Source organism: Aethalodelphis obliquidens, unplaced genomic scaffold (assembly GCF_003676395.1).
Source record: "Aethalodelphis obliquidens isolate GAN/ISIS:26980383/991018 unplaced genomic scaffold, ASM367639v1 scaffold5, whole genome shotgun sequence".
NCBI lineage: Eukaryota > Metazoa > Chordata > Mammalia > Artiodactyla > Delphinidae > Aethalodelphis > Aethalodelphis obliquidens.
Genome location: NW_020837949.1, coordinates 9,460,195 through 9,481,408, shown reverse-complemented (window position 1 = coordinate 9,481,408; position 21,214 = coordinate 9,460,195). Strand labels below are relative to the sequence as shown.

The window sequence follows — 21,214 nt, the reverse complement described above, 5'->3', positions numbered from 1 at the left end:
AGAAGAAGAAGAAGGAGGAGAAGAAATTCTTTTCCTTTACATTTTCATATGATTGATTTGTTTTTTGGGTCTCAGCAAGAAAAAGACTTCACTTCCATAAGAAGTCCTTGTTAATCATTCAATCTATGGTAGCCTACCAGGCTCTGAATTACATTAACTTTAACCTATCATTTATCACTGCATAATATTTCATCCCACCCTATTATCATGTAAGACCTAGAAGATCAGGCATCTTAATGATCTTGTCCATTGCTCTATACTTAAAACCTAGAACAATGCCTAACTCATGGAAGGAAGTCACGAAATTTGTGAAATGAAATGAATGAATGAGCAAAAGTTTGTATGATGTATGTTTGCATCACTAATTTTATTTGATATTCCTTTCTGATATTCTTTTCCCCAAACAGTAGAATGAAAATGGTTTCAAGGATGAAATGAGAATGATTTCAGTGTATTATGTGGACTTTGAAGTGCTAGGCAAACGTGCTTGTTGAAAAAAGAAAACAGCCTCCATGTTGCCAGTTCTTAAAATGCCCAGATATGAACATTTAGTGGTTAAAAAGAAGTGTCAGTTTTCTTAGTGACATTCTTCTAGTCAATTAATCTTATCTAAATTATAAAATTATTTTCTTGAAATTATTTTTTCAAGAAAATTATTTTTTTTCCTGGAGTAGGGGGTAATTAGAGTATAGATTATTTTCTGGTGAAACAGAGGAAACAAAATTTGTGTGAACAGTAGGCTGATGATGACTTTTATTTTTTCATTTAAAAATTTTTTTTAATATCTTTATTGGAGTATAATTGCTTTACAATCTTGCATTACTTTCTGTTGTATAACAAGGTGAATCAGCTGTATGTATACCTATATCCCCATATCCCCTACCTCTTGTGCCTCCCTCCCACTCACCCTATCCCACCCCTCTAGGTCGTCACAAAGCATCGAGTTGATTTCCCTGTGATGTGCAGCAGCTTCCCACTAGCTATCTATTTTACATTTGGTTGTGTATATATGTCAGTGCTATTCTGTCACTTCGTCCCAGCTTACGCTTCCCCCCAACCTCCGTGTCCTCAAGCCCGTTCTCTACATCTGCGTCTTTATTCCTACCCTGCCACTAGGTTGGAAGACGAATGGATAAAGAAGATATGGCACACGTATACAATGGAATATTACTCAGCCATTAAAAGGAATGAAACTGAGTTATTTGTAATGAGGTGGATGGACCTAGAGTCTGTCATGCACAGTGAAGTAAATCAGAAAGAGAAAAACAAATACTGTATGCTAACGCATGTATATGGAATCTAAAAAAATGGTACTAATGATGCTTTTTAGATTAATCAGGAATTCTCTTTCGTTGGTGTATGGAAACACCCATTTTCTTTAGCAGTCTTTCCAGTTAGAGCAAAAGAGGAAGTACTTCTACTCTTTTTTTATCTAAAAAAAATCATATCATGTTGCTCTTAATCTCATACTCTGCCTGCTATAGGACTGTAGACCATAAATTAGTTTTGTTTTGTTTTTAGTTTTAATTTCTTTTCTCTTCTTCCTTTGACTCCTTCTCCAGGATTTTTAAAAAAATAATTATAAGTACTATTCAAAACTACAATTTGGGGATTAATTTAAATATTAAGATCTTTGAAACCTTTCCTCTAATGTTTTAATAACTGTTCAATCAAAATTAACATATCACTCTGTATTTTAAGAACTAAGAGAAAAAGAAAATAGTACAAAAGTTGAGTTAATATTTGGATTTGACATATTTCTGATTGTGTTTTAAATTGATATTGTTATTTTGGGGAATCCAAAGTAACCGGTTGTAGAGTACTTTTTCCTTCACCCAGTTTTAGTTCCTTGATTTTACTGTTACAGACACTGTAGAATATGAGCTAATGGTCTCAATTCAGGAATAGGTGTTTCAAGACTTAGACCTTTGCAAACTGTTTCATGCTCTGATGGTATTTTGTTTACTTGGTTTTGATTTCTGTTTTAACTATTGTTATTTATTCTAAAGTGAGAGTGGAATATGGCCATCTTTAAATTTCTTTGTACACTATAAGCAATTTCTGTACAATGGAGGAAGGTATTTTCCAATAACACTCTTCAACAGGGATAAGTAAACAAAAAGTGCTTGACGGCTGTAATTATCTGGACAATTTCCCTCTTTACTTTGCTTAGAGAAACTAAAATATCTATGTTTTGTTTCTCTCTCTCTCCCTCTTTCACACACACACACACACACACACATGCATGCGCACACGCACACACATGCACGCACGCACGCACACACACAGTTTCTTATCTCTGAAAATAAGAAGCATAGGCTATGTGGTCTTTGAAGTTAAATAAGGGGGAGAAGTTATTTAATTTCTCTGTATATATTCTTTCCAGAGTAGTCTGAAGTAGATAATTAGTTTGTTAATTATTACAAGGCAATTTTTTCCATTTTTAATAATCCTCAAATGTAGCGATGAGAGAAGGGGAATTCATTTGAGAAACTTAAATTTGAGAAATGTGTTAATGAGAATGCTTTACCCAGAGAATTCCAAATCTATGTGGTATCTGCTTTAACTAAATATTTATTTAAAAAGTCCTCCCCAAAGCATAAGGGGAATACAACTGCATTACTGATTTCCACCACTGAAGGCAGTAAAGTTTGATTCAGTTTTGAAATTTTGAGTTTAGTTTTATGCAATCCCATTCTACTTTCAAATGGGCATCCTGGGAATATTCTGGCTAGTTTGTGTGTGTGTGTGTGTGTGTGTGTGTGTGTGTGTGACTATTATAATAGCATGGACGTTTGTGACTCTATTAAACTATAAGGTTCAAATCCCAATGCACAGTTTAGGTGAAACTTACTCAAGTGCGAACAGCACCAAGGCCATTTCCCCAGGACAAACCTCACTGTGTGTCATTTAGCTATATTTTTACCCACTCCTCTGCTTGTCCTTATTGTATCTTTCTGTGAGTCATAAACCGCACACAAATTCCCCTATAGGGTGTCAAATTGGATGAGGAGGAAAGGACGGAACAAATTGTACTGTTTGTTTGAGGCAGTGATGGTGACTTGGAAGGGAAGATTGAGAGAGCAAGCCTGGGGTCACAGATTGATTTCATACAATAGCTTTGGGTCTTCCCAAGCACATTTGTGAAGTCACCAGATGTTGTGTTACTACTTTAATTTTTGTATGTGTTCATCCTCCTTTCTAAGGAGTCAGTGGACAATCATCAGAGTTGACGATCTTAGCCAAGTTGATCCTTTTGGGGTGACGTTATCTTCTGTTGAAGCTACCCTATGACTTTTCCTATCAGAATACCAACATCAAGAAGGAGGGCGAACATTAGAAAAGTCCTTACAGTTCCTTCATCAATAAAACTGAGAGAATTCTTATTAAGATTCTTTGATCACACATGTAAACCAATAATTCGAATGACTCTGAACAAGAGACACATTTTAATCAATCGAGAATAATGTACTGAGTGTCTACGAAACGTTAAGCGTAAGCCATTCCCAACCCAATTCATCCTTTCCTGCATCTGGTAGAATTCAACTAATGGACTCTGACAGAAGAAAGAACAGAAAAGTCTCCCTTGAGCCCATCCTTCTGGTAACTCACCCCAGTGTGAATGTAAACACCTCCACAGCACATGAATTTTAAAAGCAATATGATGAAAGCCCTTCTCACTAACTCTAGACATTATACATTGTAAAAATGAACACTGTCACCTTTCAAATCTTTTAAAAGTAGATGCTAGTGATTTTTGCTCTTAAATTACATAACTATGAAGTATGCTACACACTGGAGAGTGCTTGAGTCTTGGCATATGATATTACTCATGATTTATTAAATGCAAAGTGTATTTATCAAGATTATACCTAAACTGAGAATAATAAGTATAGCCTTATAAGAATTTGGTACGTATGCATTTTGCCCTTCTCTTCCCCACACACACAATTTAAATTACCTCACGAAATGAAAGTTTTAGCTAATTTATTTCAGTAACTCCCAATATGGAAGTCTGAAAATGACTTTTAATCTCCACTGGGAATTTCTGGATGAGGGACAAAGGGACGCAGAACCTTCTGAGGAATGAAAATGCCAACAGGTCAGTCCATAACCTTTATAGTAACAACCAATTATTAGCCTAAAGTCAGTAACTGGAACTCACAATAAACCAGCATTGTCTTCTGTATTGGGCATTTATGAAGATGGCATAAACTGAATATATGAGAACTGGCGTATATAAGATATGAGTTGAAGTTACTTATGAAAGAGATAGAATCTCTTCTTCCAGAAAGCTATAACCACAGTCCCAAAGTGATATAATCAGAGACAACTGTCAAATAATTGTTTACTACCATCTAGTACTACTTCTTTGCCCCAGGAAATGTGTCACCATGCCCGAAACAAAACAACACAACACAGAATGATAAACCACATTAAAACGAAAAGCTCAGCCTGTCTTAACGTTCATCCACTTCTGTGCATTTTGACCCTCATTCCCATCAGGTCTTTAAGAGCGTGCAGAATTACCTGCCATGTGGTAAGTTCAGTCCCAACTTGCTGCACGGGCCCTTAGGGATTTAAGAAGATGAAGAGAAGATCAGAAAAAAGCAAACTTGAAAGACACCACACTAATTCTGAAATTAGAAAAAACCCGCTCTCATACCATCAATTATAGTATATGCAGTTAAAATGAAAGATTGGATTACCAAATTTATGGATTATTAAAGAAAGTTTCAATTACGTCCGTCTACTCAACATACTAAAGCAGGTATATATGACCTAATTACACATGAGAAATACCGTTAAATAAGACATAAATGGAAAAACCACCTTCCTTCTCTCCTCCCCGTTCCTGGCTAAATGCTGACCAAGCAGGAAGTTCAATAGACCAAGAGGTCGTTAATTATTATATTATCACACAAACTACCTTCAGTGCCATTAAATTATAATACCAAAGGTATTTAGGTGTTGGTAGCATTGCTATACTAGGAGAACTTTAACATTTATATATTCCAATGGAAAACATTTTTAAAAAGAAGAATTAACCATGTTTATACTGAAGCATGTAGTTAAAGCCATCTCTGAAATTCATTTTACAAATATCACGCAGATCCCAGTGAAACTGAATTTATTCTTGGTTTTATGTAGGTGATCTAAAACACAGCTATAGGTTCTGTAATTTTCTTCAACTCTGCGTAAGTAAAAGAGGCCTTATCATTTCCTATTGCCTGACGAGGCACTGCATCGTCCCAGGAGTTAAGAACACTAGGAACTGTGGAATCTAGCTTTAAATGTTTTGGCAGTAACTCTGCAAATTAGCTTAAAACGTTTAGGCAGTAATTATCACCTCCAAGCCTGTTCCACTCAATATCTTCACCACTGCAAACTGAGGACATAATAAATTGTACAGAGATTTAAGTCAAAGCAGTTTCTTGGATGGAGTAAAAAGAATGTTCTTAGCAATCTGGAGTTTCAAATTAGTGATGGTAACTCTTACAGTGTGAACACTCATTATTCTTTTTTTTTTTTTTTTTTTGGTACACGGGCCTCTCACTGTTGCGGCCTCTCCCGTTGCGGAGCACAGGCTCCGGACGCACAGGCTCAGCGGCCATGGCTCACGGGCCCAGCCGCTCCGCGGCACGTGGGATCTTCCCGGACCAGGACACAAACACGTGTCCCCTGCAACGGCAGGCGGACGGCAGGCGGACTCTCAACCACTGCGCCACCAGGGAAGCCCTCTCATTATTCTTTTGTTTGTTTATTTGTTTTGTTCTTAAAACGCCCAGATTCCCCAGAAGAATATGCACTATTTGCTTTATTATGTTCCCTGGTCTAACCTGACTACTCGTTTAATCTAATACTTATATTGGGTTTTGAAAGTTCCTGATGCCATTCAGCTGTGTCAGTTGGCCTGGCGTTATCAAAAACTGATGAGAGGAAAATGGAAGATGGAAGTCCAAGAAATATTTAAGGTAAACTTGGAGGATCTTAGATGTTTGGGCATTCAACAGGTAGGCATCACACAGTACAGCATGTAAAGATGTAATTTAACATGGAAAGCATTTTCTAAATTGGGTTAAGTGTTAATAATTTATATACTAGATGGTGAGTTTTCCTAACTTCAGTTTATTGTTGATGTTGTTATTGTTGCCGAAAAGTTGCTTTTTGTGTATCCCATGATCCCCACCATAACTGTATGCTCTCCCATCTGCTAGGTATCTAGAAAAATATTAGCAATGAAGAAAATGGGACCATTCAAGACAATTCTAGACTCTCTGCCTCAGAAATGAGTTCATTCGTATCTAGACTGTGTGTGAAGCATTAGGATTAATATCCAACCTAGCTTAAAACTGTGGTTCTACCTTCACTGACACTAAAACTTCTGAGTGCAAAGGGTTTCTGTCCTTAAGTCAGCTGGAGATTCTATAGTAGATCTTGGTCCAGAAATATCTCGAGGATGAACAGACTGAAAAAATTTGAACAACCCAGAGGGGGAAATACACAGCTTGCAACTTCTTTTAGATGAACTTTCTTCTTCCAGATTTCCTTTGCCCATCGCCAATCTAATTGAATTTTCCTTGTTATTTCATTCCTCTCAGGGCCCCGTCTATAGTTTTGAAAATTTCTTTTGTCACCTCCTTCTCCTTAAAATATTGCTTTAGAAAATGGGTGTCCATTGTTGCTGAGGAAAATCTATACCTCTCTACCAGTCTCAGTAGGATACCCTCACCTTAATGCTTAGAATAATTGAAAACAACTGTGTTTTACTCTTTTAATTGAAATAAAGATAATTTTCTAAACCTGAAGAAGGTCTCGGATGTTGGCAAACGTGTAACTCAGGTCACATACCCGACATTTTGCTTTACACTCTACAGCTCTCACTTTCTCACAGTCCTCTCAAATTCCAAACACATTTCTAAAATTTTATTTCAGTATGCATTTTGTTCTGTGGGAAAGATGGTAATATTTAGCATCAATTAATAAACTGCTTGTCTTTATGTCCAGAGAATTTGAAATCATTTTTTTCTGATGGAAGCCTTATTTTTTATCCAAAATTTTTTTAATTCACCGATTTTAAAAAATTAATTTATTTTAAAATACTTATTTATTTTATTTATTCTTCTGGCTGTGTTGGGTCTTAGTTGCAGCAGACAGAATCTTCACTGTGGCGCAGGGCTTCTCTCTAGTTGTAGCACATGGGCTCTGTAGTTTGCGGCACATGGGCTCTCTAGTTGAGGCACGTGAGCTCAATAATTGTGGCATGGGGGCTTAGTTGCCCCGTGGCATGTGGGATCTTAGTTCCCTGACCAGGGATCGAACCAGCGTCGCCTGCATTGGAAGGCAGATTCTTTACCTCTGGACCACCAGGGAAGTCCCTATCCAAAATTTTTTGAATGAATTTGCAACATAAATATATTGAGGCATGAACTGGAATTCAGAGTAGAATTTTGGTACAATTCGTTTATGTCATAGCATAAATAAGCACTTTATATAAGCCAGATATATAAATTATTTTTAATCCTCGAAATAATTTAATTCCTTAGATGTAAATATAATCTAATCTTATAAATGAGGAAATTAAGGCGTACATTGTGTATGTCACAGAGAGTTGTAGAGCCGAAACAAAGACCCAGAGACCAGACTCAACACCCACCCTATAAATGGTTTCTTGTATGATCACCTGATTCTCCTTTCTATGCGATTATAACATTCAAAAGTAATCTACCTGGGCTTCCCTGGTGGCGCGGTGGTTGGCAGTCCGCCTGTCGATGTAGGGGACACGGGTTCGTGCTCCAGTCTGGGAAGATCCCGCATGCCACGGAGCGGCTGGGCCGGTGAGCCATGGCCGGTGAGCCTGCGCGTCCGGAGCCTATGCTTCGCAACGGGAGGGGCCGCAAAAGTGAGAGGCCTGCGTACTGAAAAAAAAAAAAAAAAGTAATCTACTTAATATTATTGTGTTTTGGGTGGAGTGGGTTGTTTTGGGTGGAGTGGGTTTTTTTGGGGGGGAAATTCTTTTGTTCCTTGAATATAACTTTTATTTCTTGAGGGTTTTTTTTGGCAACCCATTTCTAGCTAGTTTTAATCTCGCATCTAAATAAAATTCTATTTTAAAATCAAACTGAGACTTTAGAAATATTGAACTTGCTTTAAAAGTTTTTGAATTTTCAGAAACCTAAAAATCACATTCACCGCTAAATAATTACTGTTTAGCCATCATTCCTTTACGTAATTAGGTATTTTCATAAGCGTTTACAACAAGGAAGTGATTGGTATAGGCTAACTCTATCTCTCTTTGTTCATTCACTTTTTTCCTCGACCCTTCCCTTTCTTCTCTATAGCTATGATTTGATTTGACGTCACAAGACTTTAAAGAGAAATGATAAGGCAATAAAAAGATAAGTCAATTTTAGGGCTTCCCTGGTGGCGCAGTGGTTGAGAGTCCGCCTGCCGATGCAGGGGACACGGATTCGTGCCTCGGTCCGGGAGGATCCTACCTGCCGCGGAGTGGCTAGGCCCGTGAGCCATGGCCGCCGAGCCTGCGCGTTCGGAGCCTGTGCTCTGCAATGGGAGGGGCCACAACAGTGAGAGGCCCGTGTACCGCAAAAAAAAAAAAAAGTCAATTCTAAGAGCTTTCTCTTTCCCTCTTTACATCCATAATATTAGTATGAAATTACCATACAATTTGATATTCAAAGCATGTGTATTTTTCTTTATATCCTTTATTCAGTAATTCCTTGTCTGAAAGGTAAATATTATATTTTACTTTTCAAAGTTATGGCATTTTTCTGGGGACACTAATTTGAAATTATATTTTCCTTAATCTGTGAGATCATCAAATAATGGGAGATTTCTGAAAGTAATCACTACATAAATTGTGGGTTAGGTTTGTTGGCACTAAAGCACTAAAATGCTATAGAAAAAAGTAACTCTTAATTGCAATTCTGGAAGAACAATTATTCTGAGTTATGTGATTCTTATGTACTCACATTAGACTATAATCAAAAGAAAGCTGGTGTACAGAAAGTGAAGAATGCAATAAAAGTTAAGATCAGATTCTATATTCCAAATATTACATATTGATTCAGCCAGTTTCCTCCCAGTTTCCTAACCTTGATCATTGATTTCAAAGATGTTTTATACATGCATTCAGACCACCTTTCCCCAACTGTACTCTTTCTATTAATATTAAAACAATAAATCATTAAACATGAATTGTTTCTAAACAAATATCTTCAGAGAGTGTAATCTAGATAGCAGTAGTTGTCATGCATTTCTCTGAGACCTTTAAAATAGACCGGGGTTTTGGAAGCTACTTTTAGTTTATGCCACTTTCCTCAAACAGGCTTTCTCACAATTAATATTTGATTATAATGGGAAGTATCTCACTGTGCCCAGGGCCAATTAGCATTGCCAAAGGCCCAGACTGCTGGTGACTTTCTGTATAGCAGGAGCTTTCCTGTAAGACTTGATCTCATTATGTTCATCCTTACTAGAGAATGCATCCCAGACAGATCCTGTACATCCAGCTACTCAATTCTTCTTGGAGTATACAGTCAGAGTGGCAAGAGTTTCTATCCTCATTAGACTCATTTTCCTGGGGGAATTCACTGATTTCTGGGCATAGCTGAACATCTTGATTTCCAGAAGCAAATTCCACTCTAAGGACCACACCTGGAGATATACTAATTGTTTCTTTACTTATTGGAAAGTCCTGAATTTTTTCAGTGCTTCATTAATAGAGTTAGTCACTTCAAAGTGTTATTAAAACCAAAATATTGTGATTCTTTTCATCAGTGAAGTTCCAGAATTTGGGGACGACTTTTGAGATAATTTACCGGGTGGCAGAATACTTACAGGTCTCTGGAATGCTTATGATGATGATTGTGATAAGAAAGTTTTTTGATGATCTTCATTTTTTAAAGAAAATATGAAGATACTAGATTACCCAGTCAATATTTACCTGAATAGATGTCAGTATAAACGTTATGCATATTTATCTTGATCTCTTTATTCAATCATTAGCCACCAACTCTGAGGTCAAGAGGGTTATTCATTACTCAGAGGTATAATCCCAGTATCTAGCACAACATCCAGCTCAATAATAGTAGAAACTCAACAAATATTGGAGATATAAATGAATGATGAATATGTTGTTTGTGAAGCAATAACTTGTTCCAATTATGGGGTCATGTTAATATGAAAAAATAAGCCCAATAATTTCTGTAGAAGAAGAAAAGAGGACAGGAGTGGTGGGAAACAGGAATTGTCTATCCTTTCTTATTTTATATTACTTCACTTGCAAAATAATACCACTTGCCCATCTTCTTTCCTCATCATGTTTTTGTTTTCTCTTTGTGTGCCTTTGGTCCACTTAGTTTTACTATTCTCAAACTTTGATTGACCTTATATTCTTATACTGAACTAAAGAAACATTTCACTTCATCATATGCTGGCTTCGATTCTTTTCAAATACAGTGTAATGCACATATCCATGATGAATTCACTCTCTGGAATAAGACAGTCCATGTTTACTGTATCTAATAGGCTTCTGATAGAAGTATCCTGAATCTGTTGTTTGGCTTCTCACTTTTACAGGTTCTTAAAGGTTGACTAGGCCAAATGGGCTTGGTACTTCCTACCTTCTCATTAAGAGTTATAATTGAAGTCAAAAAGAATCTTCTTAATATCTAATGATGAAAAGGGTGAACTGGATATGGAGAATGTAGCATTAGAATCTAAGGAATGTCTGATCCTGAAACTACTGAAGTCTTATTTCTTTAAGTATAATTGTAAATTCCAATGTCCGTATCTAGTTAACACAAATTTCAAGCAAAGGTAGTTGCACTACAAAGAATGTGACATTGTTAACTTTCAAACATGGCAAAGTACATTAAAAATTGATAAAGGCAGGGTCTTAGCTCACACTGGCATGAAGTAAGACCATACTATATAGCACAGTGGTGACGCAGGGTGGTTACACGTGTCATTAAAACAAAGTTTTGTTTTGTTTGTTTTTACTCCTTAAGAGAAATGATTACAAACTGGTCAGAATGTTTTTGTAGGAAAGCAACACCCTCAGGTATGTCATTTTCTGTTACAAAACAATTAAATAGAAATCTTCTGCCAGCTTTTTAAACTCAGTACCCTAATAGATGGATTCAGTTCAAACCTGCCTGAAGTAGATAGCCACCGAATAGCATCCACTGAGATACTGAAATGGTAATACTTTCAATTGCTCCCACTTTTATTCTTCTATTAAACAACTTGAGCCCTACTTTAGTGGCATTTACTGCAATGGTTAAAATAGACAGACATAGTTTAAAAACTGACTTCTGAAAAGTTGTGCTCCTGCACAGTATTTTTTTCCTATGACTGGTTTCTTTGAGTTCTTACAGATGGTTGAGGACAGTTCTCTACCACAGTGTTTTCGCAAGCGCTCATTGACTTCTGACAGTCTGTGGGAATTAAAATAGAAAAAGGGCATTTTATATTCCATAAGAATGCATCTACTGTATCATTTTATAGGAGGCGAGTTTTACAGCACAAGGATGCAGTTTCCCCCGTTAGTCATCTCTGTGTGTCTTCATTTTCCAGATTGTACCCAATCTGTAGTTCTTACTAGGACAAAACATCCCTTTAAATTAATAGGAAACAAAGCTCTAATAAAGAATGCTGAATCAGGCCCATTACCACCATACAAATTATGCAGTGAACACACAGCACTGTTTACAGTGGACCTTTCTGAGAAATAACCATAATATTAAACTCAGAGTATATTCCAGGGGTAGGCAAGTCTCCATAAAAATTTTATTTATCTTGAAAGGCGAATGCTTATTCATGGCATAACATTGAAAGACATGGTTTCTCCTCCTTAGCCCTCCCTAAACATCGTTAGATAGTTAGATGACCAATAATTCTTAACTGTGTCAGTAGAGTCAGTAAAAGGATTGGTTCTGCAGAGATATAAGAATCCCCAGTACTATATGTAGACTGGCTGGAAGGAAACTATATGGAGGATGGTGTCCGGAGAGGTGTGAGCTGGGGAGAAGAGCCTGAGATTTATTATTGAAATGATCTGAATGAGAAAAGAAAATCTGGGTCTCCCTAGATATTCGTAATTCTTCGTACTTGCAACGCATCCGATACCTTGAAGTAGTTACCTGTATGCCTGCTGATTTCAGTTTTGTGTTTGTATCTGTTTGTGTGCGCGTTTGCCTGAATGGAGTTTTCCCGGCAGCAGCGAGTGCTGGGTGTACGTGTGCACTGAGTATGAATTAATTACATATTGAAAACATCTGCATTAGCGGCGTCTGCAGTCCTTGCCGCTCCAGTCGGGATGTTCAGCTCCGTCACTTGGTGTTAGGACCACTCGGAAGACCTGCCAGTCGGACGCCTGATTCTAGTTCCCGGGGGGCCGGAGCTCCCGGGGCCTGTACCATCTCTATCTGAAGGGGAGGAGAGACAGGAGAAGAAGGCATCCGAGCGAAGGGGTTCTGTTTCCTGCAGCTGGGTGGGGGGCAGTCAGGGTTGGAGCCGGGTTCCAAGATCACACTGCGAATTCCCAACTTCAGCACCGCCTCCCGCCCGGGGAGAGGCGCGCGCCTCCCTCCTCGGCCCGCGCCCCAGCTGAGGGACCCGGGCCCCTGGGTTCCTCCTCTCTCCCGTTTCCCAGCGAGGCGAGGGCAGGGCGGAAGGTTTGTGACAGCCAGAGGGGTAAGGTAAGGAGAAGCAGGCGGCGGCGAAGGAGGAGCCAGGGAGGGGCCTGGAGAGGGGGGAGAGGAGGGAGGGTTTTCCCCCCGCCTCGTCCGCCGCCCGGCTTCGCAGGCGCTGCTGGCGGCGGCGTTTCCAGCCCTCCGGCCGCAGCCGCCGCTGCTCGCGCTGCACCGCCTGGGAGATGCTGCCCCGCGCCGCGCCGCGCTGAGGCCGTGCGTGCGCCCGCCCCTCCGCCGGCCCGGCTGCGTGCTCCGCTCCGCGCAAACACAGTCGCTCCATGTGAGCTGGTGGGCGACTGGAAACCCCTCCGAGTCACGCTGCCCAGCGGCCGGGGGAGCGCTCGCCCGCAGTGGCGACCTCAGCACCGCCGTCTCCGGCGTGCTCCGTGCTCCTTCTGCGTCCTCCGCTCTTCTGGTTTTCCGCCTCGTCCCCTGGTGATTTTTTTTCTTTTTTTTTTTCCCGAGAGGGAGAGGGCGGGGTAGGTGTCCCCTCCTCTGCTCCCCCCTCCCTTTCCTTCTCGGTTTGAATTCTTCCCCCTGGCGTTGGTTCGCAGGAGCAAGAGGCAAGACCCGCGCGGAGGGAAGACGAAGGCTGCGACCGCCCTGCAGCTCCCAGCCCCGCCGGACTGGAGCCCGGAGCGGGTGAGGGGAGAAAAGAGGAAGTAGGAGGGGCTTGGCTTTCGGTCGTGCCTGAGGACGGCCCATCTCCCTTCGAGAACCCCTCGGAGAGACTGACGGCATCTCTCTGCAGCGAGCCTTTGGAGTACCGCGAGCCAGGAGGCGAAGGATGCCGGTGGCTCGGGGAGCCGGCTGCGGGGCAGCGCTTTCCTTCTGGCTGGTCGGCAGCATCCTCTGCAGAGCCTGGACGGCTCCCGCCACGTCCCGTAAGTAGCCCTCCCGCGAGCTCGCTCTGCGCTGGAGCAGTTTCAGTGCCGCATTGATGTTCCACCCCAGGGTACCAACTCGGAGGTGCCTTCTGAGGTGTCGCAGCCTGATGTGTGTGTGTGGCTTCTCTGTCACGCACTTGCGGCCACTGCAGCAGGGGACACTCCAAACCCCGCGCTCCGGGTTGCGGGGAGAGGGTTTTTGAAGCTGGTGATGTTTCTAGAAAGTTGTTTCTGGTCGTGGAGATTGGTTGGCAACTGCTTGGTTAGAGTCATTAGTGTCGGGGACAGCGTCTTAGGACTTATTCTTCCACTTTGGTGTGTTTGTGTAGAGGAAGTTCATTGCCTTTTGCTTAGGTAGGTCAGTGAATGAAAAGTGAAAACATGGCAAAAATAAGTTTCTTAGTTTTATTTATGGTTTTAACTTAAATAAGCATGGCTATGGGAGTGAAAAAGGAGCGTCTTTTGGGCTCCTATGGACTTCTATTCGCCCCCCCTCACCGCAGCCCCAAGTTAATGACCGTTTAGTATTTGCTTATTAAAATGGAAGACAGTGAATCCAATATTGTAGCTGAAATTGCTTTAATTCTCTGGCAGCTAAGTGCAATGCAGTCTAGGACTTGGGGCAGTCGGTGCAAAATAGCATTAATGCAGTAATGAACAGATTTCTTAAAAGAGTTCTCAGAAAAAATGATGCTGTGAAATATGTTTCTCTCTGTGTGTTTTGGCTAGTTTTTCTAGAAAAGATTGTTCATTTGTTCACAAGGTTAGAAAGAGTAGAAAGAAATGGAAGATTCCAGCCCGTCGTCTGCATTGCTTTAGAAGTGCGTATTGTGCATCTAGAGAGGAAATGCATGAGCGCTCCTTTGGTTCAGAAAGAGTTAAATACTAGAAAGATAGCCTGTAGGAATCTTAGGGTAATATTCATAAGACATACTTGTTTCTGAGAATGGACGACTTGTTAAAGAATCATCATGGAGATTTTAGAGTTTCAAAATAAGCGTTTTCCATGCAGGAAAAAAAGTTTCGTGTTTTCCAGTATTCATATATGAAGTAGTACTATTTCTGTCTATCATATCCTGGGATTCATTAATGCATCTTTGTCCATATGTTAATATGAATGCTCTTATCCCAGTGTGTAAATATTGATAAGAATAAACGTTGAAAAAGGACTTCATAAGTTGTGCTAAAGGATCTACTAAATAATATTATCATATGATGAACCAGTATTACTGTTTGACGTATTCTCTGAAGTAGAGTACTTGGTTCTCTTTCCTTGCATTTAAAGATAGAGAAGTCACTAACTGGTAATCTGAGTTTGTAATGAACTTGAAACGAACTTTTATAGTTTTTTCCGAAGTAGATTAAACCTCAAAAACATGATGTGTTATTAATATTTAATGTCAGTTTTATAGATTTAAATATAAATTGTGCAGCTATTAATGCTCGGTATTCATATTTACATAAACATGTTACTAGATTCTGAGAAAACTATTCTGATGAAATTTCAGTTTCCATGTCAAGGTCTGGTTATATAGAACTAATTGACACTTTTCTCAGAAAATAAGCTCATTATACATTCAATTTACTGTGTTCACGGATTGAAGGCCCTCACAGCCAGAGTTTTTCCTGATCTTTCTGTAGACTTTAATTATAATGAATCAATCTGAAAAATTCACCGTGTGTCAAGAATGGCTTACCTTCAGTCATTGGGTTAGTATATTTTAAGAATGGAAAGGTTGTTATCTCTGAAATATATTCTTAGTTCTTACAACTTAGAATTTGGCCACAGGGGAAGAGGGAAGAGCAGAGACCATTACTTTTAAGATAGTTAATGGTTATGTTCAATTATTCAGATTATTTATTTAGCTCCTATTCCTCATTGTTGAAAACGTGTAATGGCTTAATTAATATGACTTTTTGTTTCATTTGAATCTAAATTGTGACCAAAACTCAAAGTTGCCCCCATCCTAGAGATGAATTAAATAAATAAGAATGATATTGATTTTACTGATTAGAATGAGCTTCACGTACTCAGTACTTTAAATTTATACTTCTACCCTTAATGAAAAATTGAATTTATAGTATATGCAGCTCTGAAGAAGTTTGATAGCTAAATTCTTAATATTAAAAGCATCCAAAGGAGAGAAAAAATGGTAACTACACGAAAGTAAGATAATGAACAACTCAACCAGGAGAGGTCATCACAAGATAAAAAGTAGCCTAAAAGTCTAAAAGTAATGTTTTTATTTGGTACCCATTTTTAAAATATGATGACTATGCTAAGACTTTCAGTCCCCAAATAACTTTTTAATATGATGGGCATTTTTTGAAGAGGCAGGTAATATTTTTAAATTTGATAACAATACCATTTCAGATATACATTGGTTTCTGGCTTATTTCTTCTCCTCTGTTATTGAACTATATATGCCTATGCTGTTCCTGTTAATACTATCTATTTTGTAACTAAACTAAAATAAACTTTAAAGAAGCTTATCTCTAGGATGAAGTAGAAGTGGAATTTAATTTCTTGCCAGATAGTGGAAATGAGCTGCTGCTGAGCCCATGGAATCGTAGAGCTTCCCTTCTTGTAAATGTATATGTACAGGGCACATATGTAAAGTTTAAGTGGAATATTTTACTCTTAGGGAGTTGCATTTATTTGAACATATTTGAAAGACCCTGACAGTACAGTTCTAAATGATGAGCTTGAGCTAACATTTAGTGAATTTAATTTGTTCTCAAAGTTTACTAAATTTTGGCTTAAACAGTGCTTTCTGATAAAAGTCACTTTACATTATTTTATATAGCCATTAAACTATAATTTCACTGACTCACATTTGAGAAGTGTGCTCCAATACTTTGTGACAAATATGTTTTTACATATATGAGTACAAATGTGTATAAATATATACATATACATACATATGGTAAAATTCTTTAAATATATATTATGTAATATATAGAGATATAATATTATTTAATATAGATATATATTTATTATATGTAAAATATGTGTATATTTATATATTTGCTAACAAGTCTTTCAAGGGGTTTAAGTTGCTTACAAGTTTATAGATAGGTCTTTTTGTGCAAGTATTCCAAGTAAATAAACCAACAATATCAAAACAATAGTATATTTTTCTATTTTCTCTCTTTTATTCATATACCACCCTTAAAATGGTATCTTTCAAATAGTTGAATTAAATATAAAATATATAAGTAAATATAAAAGCAAATACTATTAGTTTATACTGAGCTTGTACATAGTAATGAGTTTGTTTTAATAAAATGAATTTAACTTAAAAAGTGCTTTAGGCTAGCAAAATTTATTGATTGATAAGAGGCAGTATATTATTTACCTAATGCAAACTAATGAAAAGTATTATTTACTCACTAGAGAGAAATATATAATCCCGATTTCATTGTAGGCACTGATATTCAGGAAACAGGGATCTTTGTCTAAGTTTTCTCCTGTAACATCAATACATGGAAAAAGTAGGTAAAAAAATGAATCCACAAGTTCAAAATAGTTTTTATTAACTTTTATACAGGTATAAACACATAGCGTATCATCTTTAGATAAATAACATCAAAGTTATTTGATGTGCATCATATATATTTAAAAATCACACTTCTAATATTTTTTTTCTATTCTAATTGGCAGGACATTTCAAGGTCTGTAACTTCTTTGAGATTTTAAATCACTTCCCTTAATTATAAATTCTTCCAGAGAAAATCTTAATAAGTATTTAAAAGTGAACTAGTAAGTCTTCTTGTTTGATGTATCCTTTTCATGATTGAAACATAAAAAGAATTTGATGTACCTCCCCTTGGCTTGCTTCTCTTTTTTAAAGTAGATTTTATTTCTTGTAAATGTTGTACAGAATAGGGCGAGATTCTTACTTCAAATCCAGTGGGTGATTTCCTTAAAAATATTAAACATATAGAGAACCAACTTCTGCATGTTGTCTCTCTGTAGTGATTGATATTGATGGGATAAAGAAATAAATGTGTAATTTCAAAGTTTTCCCATATCTGATTGATTTGAGAAGTGCTTCATTTTATCATTCATCACTGTGTACTAAGTTAAACAACAGAGCACATAATAATTTAAGCCTCACAAATACAGTGTTATGGAAATAAAGTGAGTACTATATTTATATCTATATCTGAAACTGAATGTTCTCAGTTTTCTAGAGAAATACATATTTTAAGATAAGTAGCTTGTAGAAAAATAAATTATATTTCTATATTCATCCCATATTTGGCTGCTGGAAGAAATTATGTGTTTATTTTTGCCATTTTACTATGTAAGAATAATGACGAAATGATCTTTAGGTAGGCTTTAACTTTTCAAATGAGAAACTTAAAAGAGACTACTTCTTAACAGGGTGCTCAGTTAAAACATTGCTTCCCATCTCCTGGGATCTAGAGAACCTGTCTGTTGTAGTTCTGACCAACTAAAGATGTTGGGATTTTGAGGCGCAACCTCCTTCTCCGTCTTAATGTTTTCTGTTATGTGGAGAAAACTGCACTTGTAACATTCTTAGCTTCTATCTCTACTGTTCCAGTGAATGGTATTCGGTTCGAATTCCACCCCAGGTTAGGTAGAGTGATTTACCTGTTAGGTGACTTTGGGAGAAGGACCTAGTTGAGCTGAGCCCTTCCTCCTTCTTCCCTCCAGGCTGCCTGCAGAAGGTATAGATTCTACTAAAAGACATACAAGAGTAGGCTATGCTTCTGCAATAACTTCTGTGATAATATGAGGAGCCTTATCATGTTCAACTCTTCCTATGGCTAGAAGGTCTGTTTAATTTCAGAATTAAGGTTGATGCATCCCATGGTTGCCACGCATTGAAGTACTTTTCCTCCGTATTAGCAATTACTATGTAAAGGGTGATATTTGCTCTCCATCTGTGGCTTCTTTTCTAATTGAGAACTCAGGGAGAGAAAAGAGGGCTGTTTATTTTCCCCTATCAAACCCCCAAATATTAAAATTGCCAGTAATAAGCTTATTTAGTATTGAACTAGATGAATGTGGTTAAAAACCAGCAGTGAAATAAGACTTGTTTTTTCCCCTTTGAGGTTGAGTTGGAGAATTTACTTAAACTATGACCATCAAGCCCTTCTCTTCATTCATTCATTATTCATATCTGCATGGTCCTATTAGTGATATTTATTTTAGAGAAACATTTAAAAAAGCATTTCTTTATCTATGGTTAATAACATTACCATTATAAACACATCTTGGTTATGGATGTTAGTGGCTACACATTCAATTCCATGTTGTCCATTTAAGTATCAGGTGAATTTGACATGCTTTGAGTTGGTAGTTACTTGCTGTTCGTGTTCCTACTGCACAATTATGAAGGGTTGGGTCAATTATTCAAAAAAAAAAAAAAAGGAGGCGTTTGCATTTTGAAGACCAAGTTGATAATTTTCTTAATTGTAAATTTTGAAAAAGAGCTTGTTAAACTCTTACTTAGTTCATTTTTGGGGTAGACTATTCATAATAATAGCTTGAAGTAACTGATTATTTTTTTTTAATAGCATCCAGATTTTAAAACCTCCCCTGCTAGTAGGAAATCTGGAAATAAAGATGTATTCGTTGGCTCTGAGCTTGCTTGCTGAAGAGATCCCATTTGTGGTATACTGTAAAAGTGCTGAAAAGTATCGGCAAGCTCCCGAGGGCCATAGTCTAAGTTATCCTTATGATTTACATGTGTTTGAAATGCTTTCATAAACATACACAGTGATATATTCTTTAATGTTTTCATATTTAGGAAAGAGGTAAAATTAGTTCCAGAGAATATTTTTTACCAGGAAAAATTATCCCCAAAGATATGTAAGGTTCTTCTTCCCTTTTCCAGTACTTTCACCCCGGCTTTGTTGCCATGGGTTGGTGGTCTTAGTGATCAATGCATAGCGTAGAAAATGGCGATAAAGGTTAACCTTCGAAGTCAGGCTCCCCGCTGCTGTCTTGTGTGGTGCATCTACATTGGAATCAAGTTACATGAAGCTTAATGAAATTCAACAAGGATTTGCTCACTTCTATGCAGTTAGAGTCATGTTGAAAAAGGACATAAAAAGACACATTTTGCCTTGACCCCTAATTTTCTACCAGCCACTGTAACAATGTCAGCTAAGTCATTCAATGATATGGGGTTGGCCAAAAAGTTCGTTCGGGTTTTTCTGTAAGCTATGGTATTGCTTAAAAGGAATACATGGGCAAAGTAAATACCTATACTCTGAATTAACAAAACAGTTTATTATGTGGTGAAATACCATGCTTTGCCAAAGAATACATTTATCTGTAAGAATATTCTCTTAAAATGGAAGGTGCTTATTATTACTTGTAAATCATACAGACTCAAATGCTTATTGTGAACCAACATAAATTGTATATTGATTAAAATACATCACTCAACTCATTTTTCTAGGCATTCATCTCTTACTTAATGGGAACCACGTTATTAAACAACCTTATAAGTAAATATTTACCTTCATACACTCTATAGATACTTTTCGGATATTGGACAAAATATATGAACGGAAGAACTACATGAAAAAAAAATCAGCCTGATTATGTAATGTGGCCACATTTTAGCATATTTTAGGGGTATCACTTGTTTAAAATTTGTTAATTACACATGAACAATGACCTGTTCTTCATTAAATTACTTACTTGTTAATAAATTTAAGCTTGAAATTTATAGAATGTATGTAGTTATTTGAAAAATTTTTGATTCAAACAAAAATAATATCTGGAAAATCATATATGAATATCAGTTTTTTCAGGTGATTAAATGAATATGCTATTAGTTTAATGTTTTTAATGTCAACTGATCTAAGAAAACGTGATCCAGACTTTTTGTTTCTCCCTACATGCCTGTAGTCACAATAACACATGAGTTTGATGCCACCATCAAGGCAAATGTTGCTAATCTATCATTTTTTTCTCAGTGAGTCTAAATATGGCCACAGAATCAAATCCTTCTGGACACAATCTACCAGACAACCGCATATAATCTCATGAGACTTGATCTATAAAGTAAAACTTTATTTTTTACTTATGCCATGTATGGTATCATCACCGGAGGTTTTTCAGCTGACTTTTGTTAGTGAGAAAATACACTCATTGTTAGTTAAATCACATGATTAATATTAAATGTTATCATGTGAAAAGAATATTTAGAAGAATTTATGTCTGCCTTACAGTAGAAGAGGTTTTTACTGGTAGTGATGAAATCTCGAAGAATACAATTTCATCTTACCTCATGCACATCTGTAGTATATGTGAGGTTTACTCAGATATCTTGACAGGAGCAGGTAAGTTCCTCACGGCTAGTTTAAAGCAGATGCTAGTATTGTTTGCTATGCTTTTTGGCTGTCTGGAGTATGGAATTAAGAATAACCATTTTATTATGTCAGTTGACAAAGATAATACTGTGTCAAAAATATCAGTGTGTCCTAATTGGGTATTTACATTGCTTCTACTATTAAGAATGCAAAAATAAGCAGCCTCTGTCAGATATTTACAGACTGATGGGTTTATTTGTGTGGAATTGACGTCCAAGACTGGGGTGCTTGATCAAAAAGTACGTATCTTTT

At 37.5% G+C, this 21,214-nt stretch overlaps 1 protein-coding gene across 2 annotated transcripts in view; it reads left to right on the top strand.

Annotated features, from left to right (window-relative positions):
* The first annotated feature begins 12,983 nt into the window (after positions 1-12,983).
* Positions 12,984-21,214, top strand: part of CNTNAP2 (contactin associated protein 2) — a 2,044,831-nt gene continuing 2,036,600 nt past the window's right edge. Inside the window, exon 1 of one of the 2 annotated variants that reach the window (XM_027101624.1) lies at positions 12,984-13,600. In XM_027101624.1, coding sequence (XP_026957425.1) covers positions 13,504-13,600 — 97 coding nt within the window. In that variant the 5' untranslated portion in view covers positions 12,984-13,503. The remainder of the gene's footprint in view (positions 13,601-21,214) is intronic. The other variant, XM_027101625.1, reaches the window with a different exon arrangement.